Below are 15295 nucleotides of genomic sequence, written 5' to 3'. Positions count from 1 at the left end.
TCACTGATGGGCTCAGCCTTGGCTGGCAGCGGATCTGTCTTGGAGCCGCCTGACATTGGCTCTATCGGACATAGGGGAAGCTTCTAGCAGCTTCTCACAGAAGCCACCCCTGTAGCCCCCCTGCTACCAAAACCTTGCCACGCAAACCCAATACACATCTGCTGAGGTATCTTTCAGAAGTTTATTAGCATTGCTTAGTCTTATTTGAGATGAGTTCCAGCTTGACCACAGATCCCATTTTTTTCACTTGGGGTGAATTGGTTTCCAGTTGTAGGCTTCTGTCCTAGCAACAGAAAGTTGGACTGATGAAAATTAGATGATCTCTCAGTTAAATTTAATTTGATGCCAGGGAAGCTGCAGGACATTTGAGGGGGTGATGAGTGTGAGATGGTTTGAGGGGGTGCGTGAAATGCTGTGGACTTGTCTTCTCAGTTGTCTGATCCCTGTAGGTTTGAATTCATACTCTTCTTTTGAAAGGCTGCACTCGCAAGACCAGAATCATCGATGTTGTCTACAATGCTTCAAACAATGAACTGGTGCGGACAAAGACCCTGGTGAAGAATTGCATCGTTCTCATTGACAGCACCCCGTACCGGCAGTGGTACGAAGCCCACTATGCCTTGCCCCTTGGACGCAAGAAGGGCGCCAAACTGGTGTGTCTGGGATTGATGTTGTCATTTTGACACCTTGTCAAAAGTAGAGTCTGCCCTGCTAGAGGCAGTTAGCCATTGGGAGTGGACAGTGCCTGCCAGAATAGGGTTGAGTACCCACCAGTGATAACGTTGGTTGTCTGGGTGACATTCCTGTCAGTTCCCAGGATAAGTCTGGCTCTGTTAATGGAATGTTCAGTACCATGGAGCTCTCTCTGAGGCATTGCACCTGTTTGTACACAAGGACCTGCCTATCGATCCCTTTGGTCTTCTAATGATGATACTTTTGTCCAGTTCTGCTACTGAAGGGAGAACGATGACACTTTATGGTGCTGAGGAGGACTTTGCAGGTCAGGTCCTAGTGCTGGGGAATGATTGCTTTGATGATAAGCTTGTAGATTGCAAACTAAACTTCAGCTTGCTTTTAAGTGCCTTTAAACTATCCAGACCCATTGCCTTTTAATTTTGTTAAGATCCAAACCCCAGACTGCTAGAAGGTATTTAAACCCTTATGTGTAGCACTCAGCTTTAGGTCGTCTTGCATTAAAAACAGAGCACTTTTAGCTGAGCGCTGTGCAGTTCAGAAGCACGGGGAGAGCTCGTAAACCTGTCTGCCAGGACTTGCACCACACCCAAGTGCTGTCATGTCTGGAGAGGGAGAGTATTCACTTTTCTGGAGGAGGATTAATTCATCAGGGAAACCTTTGCAATATCATTTGTCGAAGAGCACCCTTCCCTAGGGCACTGTGCTTTGTTGTCAGCAGTGACTAGTTAGCAACATGGCATTTCTTGGCCTCCAAAGTGAAACAGCACCTGGTTCTGTGAGGTGGACATATTTGTACTTCTAGAAGGTTTGACTTGGGAAACACAGTACAGCACTGAGAATACAAGGGTCTCCTTGATGTTAGTGGAGACCACCTGCTCTAGGAGAAGGCGGCCATGTGCTTAATCTTGTCTTAAACTTACGGTCTTGTTTTTAGACTCCTGAAGAGGAGGAAATCTTGAACAAGAAGCGTTCAAAGAAGATCCAGAAAAAATATGATGAGCGAAAGAAGAATGCCAAGATAGCAAGTATTCTTGAGGAGCAGTTCCAGCAAGGAAAGCTGCTTGGTGAGTCCCTGGCAGCACTCATGTGGGTGAGGATAAGGGAGTTGGGGCACGAACAGTGTGCCAGAGCAGAGCTAGCTGCAGGGTGAAAGTGATGGGGTGTTCTCCATATCTGCAGGGGTATCTTCTGGGTCTTAAACGTAACTTGTTCTTTTATCTTCTCTGGAGTCACACCACTTCTGGCAGGAAGAGGAAATCTGTTGCTGGAGCTTGAACTGGTACATGTCCCAGCCAGGCTCCTGGAGTTGATCATTCCTGGTTGGCCTTTGAGAAAAATAGTGGCCCTCAAAACTTGCAAAATGAGCAAAGACCTGTGGTCTGCACTGTGTGTCAGGAAAATGTCCCACAAACTTGTAACAGCTTTGACCAGTTTCAAGTTCTGAGGAATAGTTCAGTGTTCTGAAGTCTTCTGGTGATGAGATCTTTGTCCAGTTCTGCTACTGAACTTGAGCGATGACAGTTTGGAGATCTGAAGAGGACTTCATTAGGGACTCAGTCCAGCAGAGCAGGTTCAAGAGCACGGTACCTTAGGGGGAGGTACTGAAGCCAGCACATAAACTGGTGTGTCTATTACTGATAACTTGCTCGTCTCTGCTTTTGCAGAGAGACTGCCTACAGCGTTTATTTCATTTTGTGTATATACTGGGGAGGTGAATTATTAAACTTCTTTAATTGGATGACTTCTTGTTGCAGCCTGCATTGCCTCCAGACCTGGACAGTGTGGCCGAGCCGATGGCTACGTGTTGGAAGGCAAAGAATTAGAGTTCTACTTGAGGAAGATCAAGGCCAGAAAAGGCAAATGAATAAAAACTATTCTGCTGAGAGAACGAATAAAACCAAGAGTCTACTACAGTAAAGGGGTTGTGTGCTCATTTGTGTGTGCAGGGTGGAGGGGGCTTGCGTAGCTCCTGCTGCCTGTAAAATATGAAGGAAGAAGGATCTCTCCTGGAATCCTGAGCGCTTTTTGTCTTCAGACAAGCTCTGATCCTACATGCTCTCGACTAAAACATCTCCCTGGGTTCTAGGACAGTGACTTAACGGACCAAGTGGGTGTGGAAAAGTGTTGTCAGACTTGGCTCAAGTGGAGAATTTCCAGTACTGGAAACCTGCGAGCAGGAGGAAGGTGCAAATGCCCACCTCCATTGAGAGTTCTGGCTTTCTGGGAACTGCCAGAGTCTGGCTGGGCACGCGTCCCCCTTCTTCTGTGGTGTGTTAGGTCAGCACACGCCGCATTTGGGGTGTCGGAGTGAGGTCAGTGGGGAAAGAGGTCCCACTGCTTCAGGAGAGGGCTGTCCGGGGAGCAGCTCTGCAGCTGCAGCGGTTTGTGTCTTAGACTGCGTTTGTGCTACATTTGGCTGAAAAATGGTTTCTTACACCTTTGGCCTCTGCAGCTGGTACCTCCTGCCTCCTCTTTGCAGATCACACATGCTCACATCCTGTGGTTTGAGCCAGCAGCCCCTTTTGCCATCGCTTGGTGTTTCCTGCCTGGCTGTACGATTGCCTTCAGGATCCGGTATCTTCTTTTAACTGAACTTGGCTGCACTGCTCAATGACCAGCTGGTCTTCCCCTGACCTCCTTGGTCTCATTCCAGTGCAAGATAAATTCCTTCTAGCAGAAGGGCCAGTCTCTCATCATGGTCTGTCCCTTTCGAAAGCTGGGTACAAACTCCAGCTTTCTGCCCTGTCACTTGTGGTGGGATTGGAAAGCTGTGGTGAACAAAAGCTTTTCCGGATGTTGTGGGGCATGTGATGTCATTCCTTGGGGCTGATGTCTTTTAAGAAAGCTGGCGTGATGGATCTCTGCATCTAGTTGCCAAATACTTTGTGCAGGTGTCATGGTTTAACCGCAGTCAGCAACTAAGCACCGTGCAGCTGCTCACTCACTTCCCCTCCCACCCAGTGGGATAGGGGAGAGAATTAGAAAAGAAAAGGTAAAACTTGTGGGTTGAGATAAGAACAGTTTAATAGAACAGAAGAAACTAATAATAATAAAATTACTAATAATAAAAGGATTGGAATATACAAAACAAGTAATGCACAATGCAATTGCTCACCACTTGCCAGCTGATGCCCAGTCAGTTCCCAAGCAGTGATTTCCCCCCTTCCCAGCTCCAGTCCCCCCAGTTTATATCCTGGCCATGACATCACATGGTATGGAATACCCCTTTGGCCAGTTTGGGTCAGCCGTCCTGGCTGTGTCCCCTCCCAACTTCTTGTTCCCCTCCAGCCTTCTTGCTGGCTGGGCATGAGAAGCTGAAAAGTCCTTGACTTTGGACTAAACATTACTTAGCAACAATGGAAAACATCAGTGTGTTATCAACATTCTTCTCATACCTAACTCAAAACCACAGCACAATACCAGCTAGTCGGAAGACAATTAACTCTATCCCACCCAAAACCAGGACAGCAGGTAACTAGGGTGAAGCTGGGAGCCCATCTAAGGGCTGGTCCTGGCGCTGTGGGCACAGGCCAGACTCGCACATCTTACATCTGCCATGTGGACACACTGCATGTTTCACCCCACTTTTATATTTTTACGAAAGCCTCATTTATCCATAGGTGCACTCTGCTGCGAGGCAGGCTACCTGCAGCCCCAGCTTCACTGAATTCCAGTTCATTTTTAGCTCTGAACTGAAGGAGATGGTCCGTAATCACCAAGCAGAGCTATGGTGAGACCCATGTCTCTAGTGCCTTAAAATGCAGACTCTCTGCCCCACAAAGAGCTTGTGCTTGGTGGGTTTTTGTGTTTTTCCTGTGGCACTCTGCCCCGGCTGCCCTGTGTGGCAGCAGGAGGTGCTAGCGGTGTCCTGGGCAGCGTGGGTTCATCCTGCCTTGCTGGCAGGGAGCTGAGGGTGGGTGAGACACAGCAACCCCATCAGGAAATGGTACCTGTTGCCCGGATGGCTGCAGCAGCACGGTTACGCCGTGGTGGGCAGGCGTTGGCACTGCCTTGCAGCTTGGGTCTCCGCTCGTGTGGGCACTGCGAACAGAGCCGTGCCCACCTAGTGCAACTGGGAGTCCCTGGCTGGGCGGAATGTTTGCACAAGCACGTTCCTTCTCCATAGTGATCTCGTTCCTTCTCCATAGTGATCTGGGGTAAACTTTCCCTGCTCTCCAGCAACGCCTGCTTTCCAGAGAGGTGGGGCAGAGGCGATAAAGGGCACTTGGGAGGGATGCGTCATGGCTGCTTCCTCTGCATATTTCTTCTTTCCCCTCGCCCTCCGCAGAGCTCAAACAGGATTCAGGGTGTTTCTGGGGGACTTTGTACAGATGGAGAAACCAAGGCTTGTGGAGCAAGTGCCAACTTGGTGTCAGAGCAGGAGCTGTAAACCTGGCCCCTGATGAGCAGGGTTATGGCCAATTCATCAATGCACGCTGCTTATAAAGTTACTGCTCTGAAAAACGCAGCTGCCAAGGGCAATAGCCCGTGGGAACGAAAGTGGCACCTATCGCCCACCGCAGCCGCGCTGTAGGTGTGACATGGGAATGGGACGGTGGCAGCTGGCCAGGGGCGTGTGGCACCTGGCTCCCACGGTGGCCCAGCCTGCGGGACCTCGTGGAGCTTGGCCGCAGGATGTCTCATCTCTGGTCTGGCCTTGGCATAGCCCCGTGGGTGTGCACAGGGATTTACCTGTCTGGGAGGAGGCAAGCCTGCCAGGCACTGAGCCAGAAAGAGATGGGCAGGGGCTGGGGTTAAGCACAGCTTTAGTCTGGCTACGTTTTTGAGGTGCCAAAGCATAGTCTAAAGACCTTACCCACCTCTGCACATAGGTGTGAGGGCTGAATTTTAAAAAAGTTACTTTTCATACCATGAGCAGTCAGCAGCGAAACCCAAGTGAGGTCACTCATTCTGAGTGCAGCTCCTTGCTGTTGAGTGGCTCTCTCAGCTCCATGCGGTATTAACTTTGGAGTGTTTTCACAGGACATGGTCCAACCCAGAAAATGACCTCGTGGTCACACTTTAACAGGTCCAGCAGTGGCCCGGAGGGTAGCGGAGGAGGAGTGGGGCTGGCTTGCTGGGGGCAGATGGGAGCTTTAAAGGAAAGATGGCTTTGGGAAAGAGGGGCTTGCAGGAAAGGGAATTTTTTAACAGTTCTGCTAATATTGTCAGGGGAAACATGTTTGTCTGAGTGCAGGAATTCTTCTACAGGGGCTGAAAGCATCTTTCTGTTTTTTTTCTGGCTGCATCACTTGGTTTAATACCTCACAACCATCACTGGTGTCAGTCCCTGGGTCTGTGTCCTTTTTGCCCTAGGAGAACGTGGGCATTCCTTGAAAAATATCTGAATTCACCCACTTTTTGAATAAATGTGATGTCCCTGCTGTCTCACTGCTGGGGATGATTCACTCTGAGAAGGAATAACCTCAAAGCTGAGGTTGGCAATAGCTTGAGGGGACATCCCCATCATGGTGTTGGTTTTCTGCAAGACTAATGCCCTCATCCCCTCCCTTGCTTGTGGTCTGGGCTGTCCCCTGTCCCATGTGCTGGGCCATGGGAGCAGGGAGTGAGCCTGGCCAGCTGCAAGTTGGCAGCATCATCACACAGATGAGCTAAATCCTGCAGGTTTGGGGTGAACAGCTAGTGTTGAAGGCTGTCTGCCCAATCCCAAACCCACCCGCATCTTCCCATCAACCTGGGGACACATCTTGGCTTGGGGCTGGTGGCAAAACACCTGGCAATGTCCTGCTTCTGGACAGGGGGTCTGAGGGGGGTGGCTGGGGACAGGGAGCTTTGTGGCTGGCAGTGGTGGTGCTTTGGGGTGAGGGCAGCTCTTCTGCCCCCAGGAAAGGGGTGCTTTTGGGGCAGCCTCAGGGCTTCCAGGACTCTGGTGGGTCAGCCCCAATGCTGTCGCTGGACGGTGCCTTCACCTGGATCAGCAGCAGATCCTTTCTCTGTGTTTCAGAGGCCTCGGGTGGCCACGTCCCCCCCGGGCAACTGCCAGGCATGGTGGGCTCACTGGCCCGTCTCTCCTCATCCTCTGTCTCTTCCTCCTCGATGCGGGCCACCGACTCGGGGTCCTCGGAGCGGTTGGGGTAAGGGGAGGGGAAGCTGCCATCCGCCCGGGGACACCGCAGGTGGGGGTGACCTCGGCTGCCCCGGCCGAAGTTTTTGATGCTGATGGCGGGGGACGCAGCAGCGAAGAAGCGGCTGAGCAGAGGCGTCTGGATGCGCGGTAAGCTCGGCGAGGCCTCTGCCGGCTGGCTCTGCTCCGCATCCTCGCACATGCTGGGGGAGCACGGCAGGGTGATGGGTCAGGCTGCCATCCTCCCCAGGGATGCCCAGGACCACTCACCGCCTCCATCCCAATGCATTTGCAAGCAGGGAGCCGCTCCGGGAGGCCACATCCCTGCCCCTGCGGCTCATCCATCACCCAGTGCAGCCCCCAAGCCCCACAGGGGCAGGTCAATGCACTCCCAGAGGGGATTTGCCGTTTGCTCACTGTAATTGGGCCCAGGGGGGGACAAGCCTACTTGTGCTATTGCTACCCTAAAGCGCTCACCCTCTTTTTCTCCAGCCCCAGGGCTGTGCCGTGCACTCACCGCATGTCAAAGGTGGAGCCCAGGAACGAGGGCTTCAAGGTCTCAGCAGCTGTGGCCATGGTGTAGGGCGGCTGAGCTGTGGACTCGTTCCAGTATTTGTCCTTCACAGCGGGGGGCAGGTTCTGGTACATGTCATCCACGGAGAGCAGGGACACCTGGCCATGGCAAAAGCAGGGGACAGGGGTGGCTTTGCAAGGACATGAGCAGGACCAGTGGCTGCAGATGCTGCTCCCGGTGCCAACCTGGCAGGGGGAGGGCTGTGATCTTCAAGGGGCCAGGGAGGCTCTGGGCCTGGCTCCTGGCTGCATTTGGGGTTTCCCCCTTTTGAACGCTTTTCTTGAAGGTGAGGGTCTAAGCAGTGGTGCAAGGTTACTGAGTGTCCCTTGGGGGGGTGCTGACCCTGCCGTGGGGAGCAGACATATGGAGGGACAAGGTGCAGCCCTGCTTCCCTGCGTGGGAATATATTTTGGACAAGGACCTGCGTGGGCAGGAGCAGGGCAGGGGACCAGCAGGGCACAGGTCCCACTGCCAAGGGGCAGGGATGTCCCTGTGCCCCAATGGCAGCAGCCCCACACAACGTCAGCCTGGGGCAGGACCCACCTGCAAGTTCCTGTCTATCAGCTTGTTGGTCTCAAAGTCATCGTCGTCTTCTCCAAAGGGGTTAATGATCTGCTCTGCAACCTGGGGAGGGAGGGGACCAGGTAAGACAAGGGAGCAGGGACAGGGACACCTTCCCACAGGGCTCTCCATCCCTTGGTCCACCCATGTGGCACATGAAATGTGCAGACCTGGAGCTCTGTGGTGCCCTGGTGTGATGGCTGGGCCCAAAGGACATGTCCCCAGGGGCAGCTAGCAGTGACGTGGCTGGTGTCATGCCCTGGACCAGCCATCCCCACAGCCCAGGGGGGTGGTCAGGGCCAGCTGGCCATCCCCAGCCCATCAAGCAAAGCCCAGCTGCCTGGCCATGTCTCACCTTCAGCCAGCCGGCATAGAAGAAGAACTGGAGGAGGGTGGAGAGGGGGACGTACATATCCAGGTCCCCCTCCTGCCCGGGCTCCAGCGGCTCCAGGAACTGCCGCCCAATGAGGCAGAAGGCGAAGAAGGAGTAGACGGCAATGGTGACCACCTGCCGGGAGCAGGGGTCAGCTGGCGGTGAGGGTGGCAGCCAAGGATGATACTCGGTACAGGAGCAGTGAGGATGCGAGAGGCTCTGCTGGTCGCTGATGCTCTCATGGGCTTGAGGCTAAACCCTGCTGCCCCACTGCCCTGTGCTCCTGCACATCCCTGCAGGGCTGTGAACCAGCGGCCATACCGGCTCTGGCACCAAATTCAATGAGGGAGTAAAGTGCTTTTAGGAAGGGGGATAAAGTGCTCCCCGTTGGGGTGCAGGGAGGAGGCTGTGGGGCTCCTCTGCCATTGTGGAGTGGAAGGAGCTGGGATCTGGGCTCAGGGGAGCCCATGGGGTGCATGGATACCCACCTGCGTGTACACCAGCGGGATGCTGATCCAGTCGTAATGGAACAACATGCTGCACTTGGCCCGGTAGAGATTCAGCTCCTGGGCACAGAGGACAAGGACGGGTGACCCAGGCTTTGCACGAGCCCCCCTGTGGTGCCTGGTCCCCCCCGCACACCCAGCACCGACTCACATCCATGAGCAGGCGGAGGGCCACGTCGTCACGGATGCGGCCATCCCGCCTGGCCTGGGCCGCCAGGTTGGTGAACCACACGCAGGGGATCCAGTACTTGTTGAAGTCAGAGTGGAGGCTCTCAAACTTCTTGCATTCGTCCTGTGTCATGAAGCCTGCAGTGGGGCAGAGACTCAGTGCCACAGCCCCAGTGTCAGTGGGGGAGAGCCCTTTTGGGGACTGTCCCCAGTGGGAACGCAGGGTTTTCCAGGTGAAACTGCAGCCCCAGACGGGCTCTGGACAGAGGGGACATGGGGGTCTTTGGGGGCGAACATCTGTGAAAGGATGCCACCCCGTGTGCAGGGCAGTTTGGGGCAGGGATGCTTGCAAGGATCCCTGGCCCCCAGCACACCCTCCTGGTGACGATGACATGTCTGTGGCCCCCAACTCTCACCCCACATTGCAAGCCATCATTCCCAGGGCTTAGCTCCTCACCCGCTTCCACCACGTGGTCCATGGTGGGGAAGCGCTTGAGCACCCTGGTGCTGACGGAGCGCAGGATGAGGACTGCTGACAGGTTGGCGTAGCGGATGAGGGTGCGCCGCAGGATCCGGCCCCTCTCGTCCTTGCCGTGGACATTGCTGGAGATGACGCACATGAGCTGGTCGGGCAGGGGGATGCTGGTGTACTGGGCCCACCACCGGTTCACGATCAGGGTGACATAAAAACCTGCACCAACAGATAGCACGTGGGGGGCTCAGCGCAACCGGGTGGTGGGTTGGGGCAAGGATGAGCCTGTGCCAGGAAAGTGGCCACGTTTCCAGGGGTGACAGATTTCTCTGTGGCTGGGAAATTGTGCTTCCCTTCAGGCTGCCCTCCCCAGGGATGGAGGTGAGGATGTCCCCAGCTCTTCCCTGTCCTGGGCACGGGTGGCACAGGGCAGGACAGCCATCTCTTGTAGATAAGGTGCCCCTTTCCTGGGCACGGGGAGGAGGGTGCAGAGCGGGCCAGGGGAAATCACAGCCTCCTGCTGGCATCCCCAGGGCCATGGAGCTGCACTCGGTGGGTCTGGGAGCCAAGTGCCACCCCTGGGGCACCAGGCTCCTCCATTCCCCATCTGATGGTGACCAAGGGATGTTTTGACATGGGGCCAGGATGGGTAGTGGGGGCATCCTCAAGCTGCCAGCACTGGGGCGAGCAGGGGAACCCAACTCCCAAGTTCAGGGGAGGGACCCATACCTAGGACGAACGACATGGGGATGAGATCCGTGGAGCGGTTGCAGTATTGAGCTACTTTGGTATAGAGGCGCTTCTGCTCCTCGGTCAGCAGCTGCCTGCAATGGATGTGCAATGGGGTCAGGGGCAAGTGGTGGGACTGGAGTGCTGCCTCGGACCTCCACAAAAAGCCATGGCCTCAATCCCCTTCTCCTTGCCCTCCCCTGCCCACACCCACCCTCCCTGGGGGAGTCCCCTGGGCAATGGGGCATCTCTACATGTCCCAGTGGCTCAGCAGGGAGGGACACAACCAGTGGCAACACACCAACCCTACTCACCGGTAGATGAGGCTGAGCAGGGCGTACAGCACCACGAAGACGATGAACTCCTTGTACAACAGCTTGTAGATGCTGCCTTTCCAGCGGAACAGCAGCTTGGAGAAACCCCCGAAACGGGAGTTGGCGACTTTCAGCGTGTAGGAGATGGTCATCGTGGCTCAGCCCCACGCCTCAGCAGAAGAATCCTTCTCTCGCTGGCTTCCAGCTAAACTGGGGACGACTGGGGTTCCCACTGCTGTCCAGGCTGCAGGGCCTGGGGACGCACGCTCACTCCCACGCCAGGCACTATGGCCCATCAACAGGATCGCCCACACAGCCGCCCTGCCCTTCCCACGCCTGCTGCAGCCGCTGCCTGCTCCCTGCCTGCACCTTCCTCTCCTGCTGGTGCCTCTTCCACCTAAATACCCCAGCATGGGTCCACACGGCCAAGCCCTCCCCGTGATGGATTGGGGCTGTCAGAGGCAAGGAACAGGGAACTCCAGGTCAGTCACACCTCCCTGCCACTGGCCACGGCTGGAGATTTTGGTGGGGACTGCAAGTGCTGGAGCTGGGCAGGACCCAGCAGGGCGGTTTGGGTTGTTACCCTTTGCAGTCACGGCAGCTGAATTTAGGGTCCGTGAGAAAGAGGGGGAAGGACTAAGAGTTTCATTGCTCCTGGGAACGGGACCCCAGGGTGCGTGGGCAGAGCCGGCACACAGGGCGGGCTGCGGGATATTTCTGGAGCACGGGTGAAAAAAGGCGCCTGTCGCTGCCCAAGTCCTCGCTGCCAGCGCCAGGCAGCGCCTGCGGCCGTGGGTCAGGTGGCAGCTCCTGGGGACGGCTGGCTGACCCCTGCCTGTCCTGCCTTGGCACTGTGGGAGGTCCTGGTCCCTCCGTGTCCCCGGGGGGGGACTCGGGGATGGCATGAGCTGGGGCACACCGGGATGTCCTGGCTGCAATACCTGGCAGGGAGTGATGGAGGCATATTAAAGGCTGGCACCGGGCCACTTTCTCAGGGCCTGGGAGGGAGCAGGAAGGGAAAAGTTCCAGCAGGACATAAATCAGTGGGAAACATCTGTGAGTGACAGCGAGACATCATCCCGTCCTTGTCCCCGACCCACGCTGGGGCTGGGACTGAGCACTGCCGGGGCCCGTGGCTCGTCCCACCGTGGGCTGCCGGAGGCCACACCGCGCTCCACAGGAAACGCCGCTTCCTTTGCCGGCCGGAGCGCCGCGTCCTGCCCTGCCTGGCTCCCTCCCTTCCTGCCCGGGCACAGTGCCTAGGCCAGGCCCAGGACGGCTCCAGTGTGGAGCGGGGTGGCTGCTGGGGCTTCCAGCCTGGGAAATATCTTCCTGGGCAGGGGGAACAAGGCTCAAGGATGCCTGTATCCCGCCATCCCTGGAGAAGGGCTGGAGCACCCATGGGTGAGACTCGCTGGGGGGGTGCCTGTGCAGGGGCAGTGATTTACAGCACCCCCAGCCTTTGCCCCGTTGCCAGGAACCCCGCGAGTCCCTGACCTGGCTGGGAACCTCGGAGTTTACAGCAGGTTGACACCTTCCCCAGCCAGGCTGTAAATCACGGTGCAAGGCAGAGGCTTTGCTCACCCTCAGCCAGTGCCCAGCTCTGCGCCACCGGGCAGGCAAAGCAGCCCCGGGGCTGCTGGACAAGAGCCATGCTGGGGCATCACCCAGGGCATGGGAAGGGAGATGGGGTAGAAGTGAAGCCCCCCATCGCTGCGCTCCCCAACGTCCCATCGGTCAGCTCCCCACCACCCCACACCATACAGACACAGGGAGGGAGCCACACTGCCAGGAGTAAAATGATTTATTTCTTATTGAGAGCTGGATCCTACGGGGCTTGGCGGTACATCAGGCAGGGGAATCTGCAAGGGGCCCCCTCCAGTGCCTCCCTGCGTGTGTGTGTGTGTGTGTGCACCTCGCACACCCACTCGCGCCCCCAGGGTGTGCAGCAGCACATGTGCACCAGCTGTTTCAAGCCTCTGTGCCACATGGTGGGACATGGCGGGATGTGGGGTGGGCAGCAGGCAGGGCCACCCCAGGCTCCTGCTGCCAAGCCCAGGGTGCCCAGGGCACCCCGTCCACGTGTGACACCCCCCATAGACCACGTAGGCAGAGCCAGTCCCTTTTCATGTCCCCAGACCCTCTTCTCTGCAGGCTGGGGAGCAGCAGGTCCGTGCCAGATGCCATCTGGCTCCAGCAAGAGAGGATGGAGTCCCCAGTCAGTGGGTCTGGCACACACAGTATTGTCACCTGGTCCCCAAAACCAGCTCCCACCTCCTCTCCATGTCCTTCCTCGGGCACTGCCGGCCCTCGTGTCCCCAAATGCCGCCAGCCTGTGGCAGGGTCCTCAGTGCCTGAAGCACCCTCGCACCCCATGCCCAGCTGTTGCACATGGCACCCCATGCCCAGCAAGGGGTGCACTGGTAGCGCAGGGGAAGGGATGGGAATTTGGGGGTGCAGCTTTGCAAGCATCCACTGTAAGCCATGGCAGGACAGCTCATGCCTCTCCTGCTCTGCTGGCTTTCACTACTGCCCAGCCCCTGCCATCCTCCCGGTGTGTCCCAGACACAGCCTGAGTCCTGCCATCAGTGCAGGTCGATGTTCTCATACTCCAGATTGTCTGAGTCCTCCAGCTCGATGCCAGGTACCAGGTTGTAATAGTCGGTCGACTGACTCATGTAGATCTTTTCCCGGTCAGCAGAGTCCTTCAGGACTTCGCTCACGCTGACAGTGTCCACCTCTGGCTCGCTACCCCCCAGCTCCTCTGCCCTCGGTGCCGCGGTGTCCTCCTGCTGGCCCAGCCCCGTGGCCCACTGCCCTTTATGGGTTGGCACCTGGGAACTGCTGGGGGATCCCACCTGAATCTCCACCTCCTCGTAGAGGTCTCTGCCACTCTCCAGCAGGTCCGCAGAGGGCTGGAGCAGGACCTGGCTCCCCAGCAGCACCTTCTTCTCAGTCTCAGGTGGGGCAGCAGGCAGCTCGTAGGGGACGTAGTGGTGGGGCTCTGCAGGCACCGGCGCATTGCCCCTCTCTGCCGTGGCCGGGTGGCTCTGGGACCTGCTCTGGAGGCTGTAGTTGGTCTTTCTCTTCCGCCTGCAGAAGCACCAGGTGATGCTGGCGAGGATGAGGAGAGAGGGCAGGCAGATGAAGAGGGCGGTGAGGCTGTGCGAGCGGCACAGCTCCTCACGAGGGATGCTCTGGAGGTCCACGCCATGGTACTGCTCCGGTGTGTGGCAGATGACCTCAGCAGCCAGGCTGGGCCAACCCTCCAGGTTGCTGAGCAAAGCACAGCTGCAGTCCCAGCTGTTGTTGGAGAGCTGGAGCTGGAGCAGAGATGGTTTCAGGAGGCTGGCGGGAAGGAAGGTCAGGGCGTTGAAGCCCAGGTAGACCTCCTGGACCTGGGTCGATGCTTTCAGGAAGGAATTGGGCAGCTCCTGGAGCTGGTTGCTGTCCAGATAAAGGACCCTCAAATTAGGGGCATCTTCCAGAAAGCTTCCAGGGAGACTTTCCAGCAGGTTGTGACTTAAGTGCAAGATCTCCAAGGCAGGGGGGACTCCCTGCGCGTTGCTGATATCCGTGATGCTGCAGTGCGAGAGGTAGAGCTCCCGCAGCCCCCGCACCCCTACCAGCGTGCCCCAGTCCAGGCGGGTGATGTTGGAGCTGGTGAAGTTGAGGCAGCAGCTCTCGGGGAGCGGAGCCTCCTGGAAAGCCTGGAAGTCCATGCGCTCCGTGCAGTTGCAGCTTTGCGGTGCTGCGTCGAGGGCAAGGCCGGCAGCGAGCAGGAGGCTGCCCCAGAGGGACACGGTCCCCAGCCCGGCGCCTGCGGGGAGAGCAGAGGGGACGGGTGACCCCCACGGCGGGACCAGCTCCCCCCTTGCTCCAGCCCGCCACGGCGGAGGGGTGAACCCCGCTTCTCCCCCCCCGCCCCAGGGAAGGAACCCGGCTCCCCGCAGCCCCCCCCTCCCAGGGCTACCGCCCCCCGCCAGCCCGGGGCTGCCTCACACCCGACGTCCCGCTGCCGCTCGCCGAGTGCCGGCGGGCAGGGAGAGACCCCCGGAGCTGTGCTCGCCCCCCCCGGCCCGGGCTGCCCTGCCCGGCCTCACCTGCCACCGCACGCCCCATCGTCCGGGCCCGCTCCGCCGCCCCGCCGCGCTCCCCGCCGGGCGCGGCCGCCGGCTCCGCCTCGCTGCGGGGCGGCCCCGCCGCAGCCCGCCCTGGTCCCGGCCCCGGCCCGGGCCCGCCTCGCCCCGCGGCCGCTGCCCACGCCGCGGGCCACGGTCTCCCTTCAGCCCCCGGTGCGCCGTCCCCTCGCTGGGCTGCCACCAGCCACGGGCCCTCCAGCCGCGCTGTGCGCTGCCACCCCCCAAAATACGCTTGTCCCCAGCCCCTACATTCAATCCGCCCTCTGGTCCACCTTCCTCTGCACCTCCCACCCCCATAAACCATGGCCCCTACAGCCCCCCCATCCCCTCCCCATCCCTCCCCTCTCCATCCCCCAGAAGCGAGGTCCCTTTCCAGCTTCCCCCAATCTCCGGTCCCCTCTGCCCCCTCCACAAGCCATATGTCCTTCCAGCACCAGCCCCCTGAGCTCCTGGAGAGGGGCCAGGCTGGGCTCTGCTGAGTTCCCCTCCCTCCTGGGATGGGGAGAAGGCTCTGCCCGGCTGGCCCCCACCTCTGTGCACGGTGCAACTCCCAGCCCCACTGGGGAGCAGATGCGGAGTGGACATGCTTGTAGGATGGGGACCAAAGGGGCCAGCTTCTCTCTCCATCACTGGACCCCCTACAATTTCCTTCCATCCTGCGCAAGTCCCAGGCTG

The 15295-nt window shown here is 58.0% G+C and overlaps 3 protein-coding genes and 3 non-coding genes across 7 annotated transcripts in view; 4 read left to right on the top strand and 2 right to left on the bottom strand.

Moving 5' to 3' along the window:
• The window catches only part of RPS8 (ribosomal protein S8), a 167795-nt gene extending 165181 nt beyond the window's left edge, over positions 1–2614 (top strand). For both annotated transcript variants that reach the window (XM_069788916.1, XM_069788917.1), the window contains exons 4-6: positions 478–653; positions 1631–1760; positions 2451–2614. In XM_069788916.1, coding sequence (XP_069645017.1) covers positions 478–653; positions 1631–1760; positions 2451–2560 — 416 coding nt within the window. In that variant the 3' untranslated portion in view covers positions 2561–2614. The remainder of the gene's footprint in view (positions 1–477; positions 654–1630; positions 1761–2450) is intronic.
• LOC138686644 (small nucleolar RNA SNORD38) lies at positions 919–991 on the top strand. Its single transcript, XR_011325950.1, has one exon. It is a non-coding gene; the product is annotated as a small nucleolar RNA SNORD38 (small nucleolar RNA).
• Positions 2164–2235, top strand: LOC138686643 (small nucleolar RNA SNORD38). Its single transcript, XR_011325949.1, has one exon. It is a non-coding gene; the product is annotated as a small nucleolar RNA SNORD38 (small nucleolar RNA).
• Positions 2615–3294: 680 nt separating the features above from the next.
• On the top strand, positions 3295–3424 carry LOC138686655 (small nucleolar RNA SNORA35). Its single transcript, XR_011325961.1, has one exon. It is a non-coding gene; the product is annotated as a small nucleolar RNA SNORA35 (small nucleolar RNA).
• Positions 3425–6235: 2811 nt separating this feature from the next.
• Positions 6236–10675, bottom strand: BEST4 (bestrophin 4). The gene is made up of 9 exons (XM_069788914.1): positions 10479–10675; positions 10165–10259; positions 9421–9654; positions 8947–9101; positions 8778–8855; positions 8272–8424; positions 7899–7979; positions 7299–7453; positions 6236–6984 (listed from the first exon to the last, which is right to left on the bottom strand). Exons 1-9 carry the CDS (start codon positions 10628–10630, stop codon positions 6567–6569), a joined length of 1521 nt encoding a protein of 506 aa, XP_069645015.1. The 5' UTR covers positions 10631–10675; the 3' UTR covers positions 6236–6566.
• Positions 10676–12264: 1589 nt separating this feature from the next.
• LOC138686384 (SLIT and NTRK-like protein 3) lies at positions 12265–14653 on the bottom strand. Its single transcript, XM_069788887.1, has 2 exons — positions 14582–14653; positions 12265–14298 (listed from the first exon to the last, which is right to left on the bottom strand). Exons 1-2 carry the CDS (start codon positions 14598–14600, stop codon positions 13064–13066), a joined length of 1254 nt encoding a protein of 417 aa, XP_069644988.1. The 5' UTR covers positions 14601–14653; the 3' UTR covers positions 12265–13063.
• Positions 14654–15295: the final 642 nt, after the last annotated feature.

The sequence above is a fragment of the Haliaeetus albicilla genome, chromosome 8 (assembly GCF_947461875.1).
Source record: "Haliaeetus albicilla chromosome 8, bHalAlb1.1, whole genome shotgun sequence".
Classification (NCBI taxonomy): domain Eukaryota; kingdom Metazoa; phylum Chordata; class Aves; order Accipitriformes; family Accipitridae; genus Haliaeetus; species Haliaeetus albicilla.
Note: the sequence above shows the minus strand (reverse complement) of the source record. Positions and strands in the feature narration are given on the sequence as shown.

Excerpts from the sequence above, each read along its gene's own strand:
- BEST4 (XM_069788914.1), bottom strand. The coding sequence starts at position 10,630 with ATGACCATCTCCTACACGCTGAAAGTCGCCAACTCCCGTTTCGGGGGT. Across the intron at positions 9,655-10,164 it reads CCCCATGTCGTTCGTCCTAG|GTTTTTATGTCACCCTGATC; the intron begins GTATGGGTCCCT and ends CTGTTGGTGCAG. Across the intron at positions 6,985-7,298 it reads GGCTCCACCTTTGACATGCG|CATGTGCGAGGATGCGGAGC; the intron begins GTGAGTGCACGG and ends GTGCTCCCCCAG.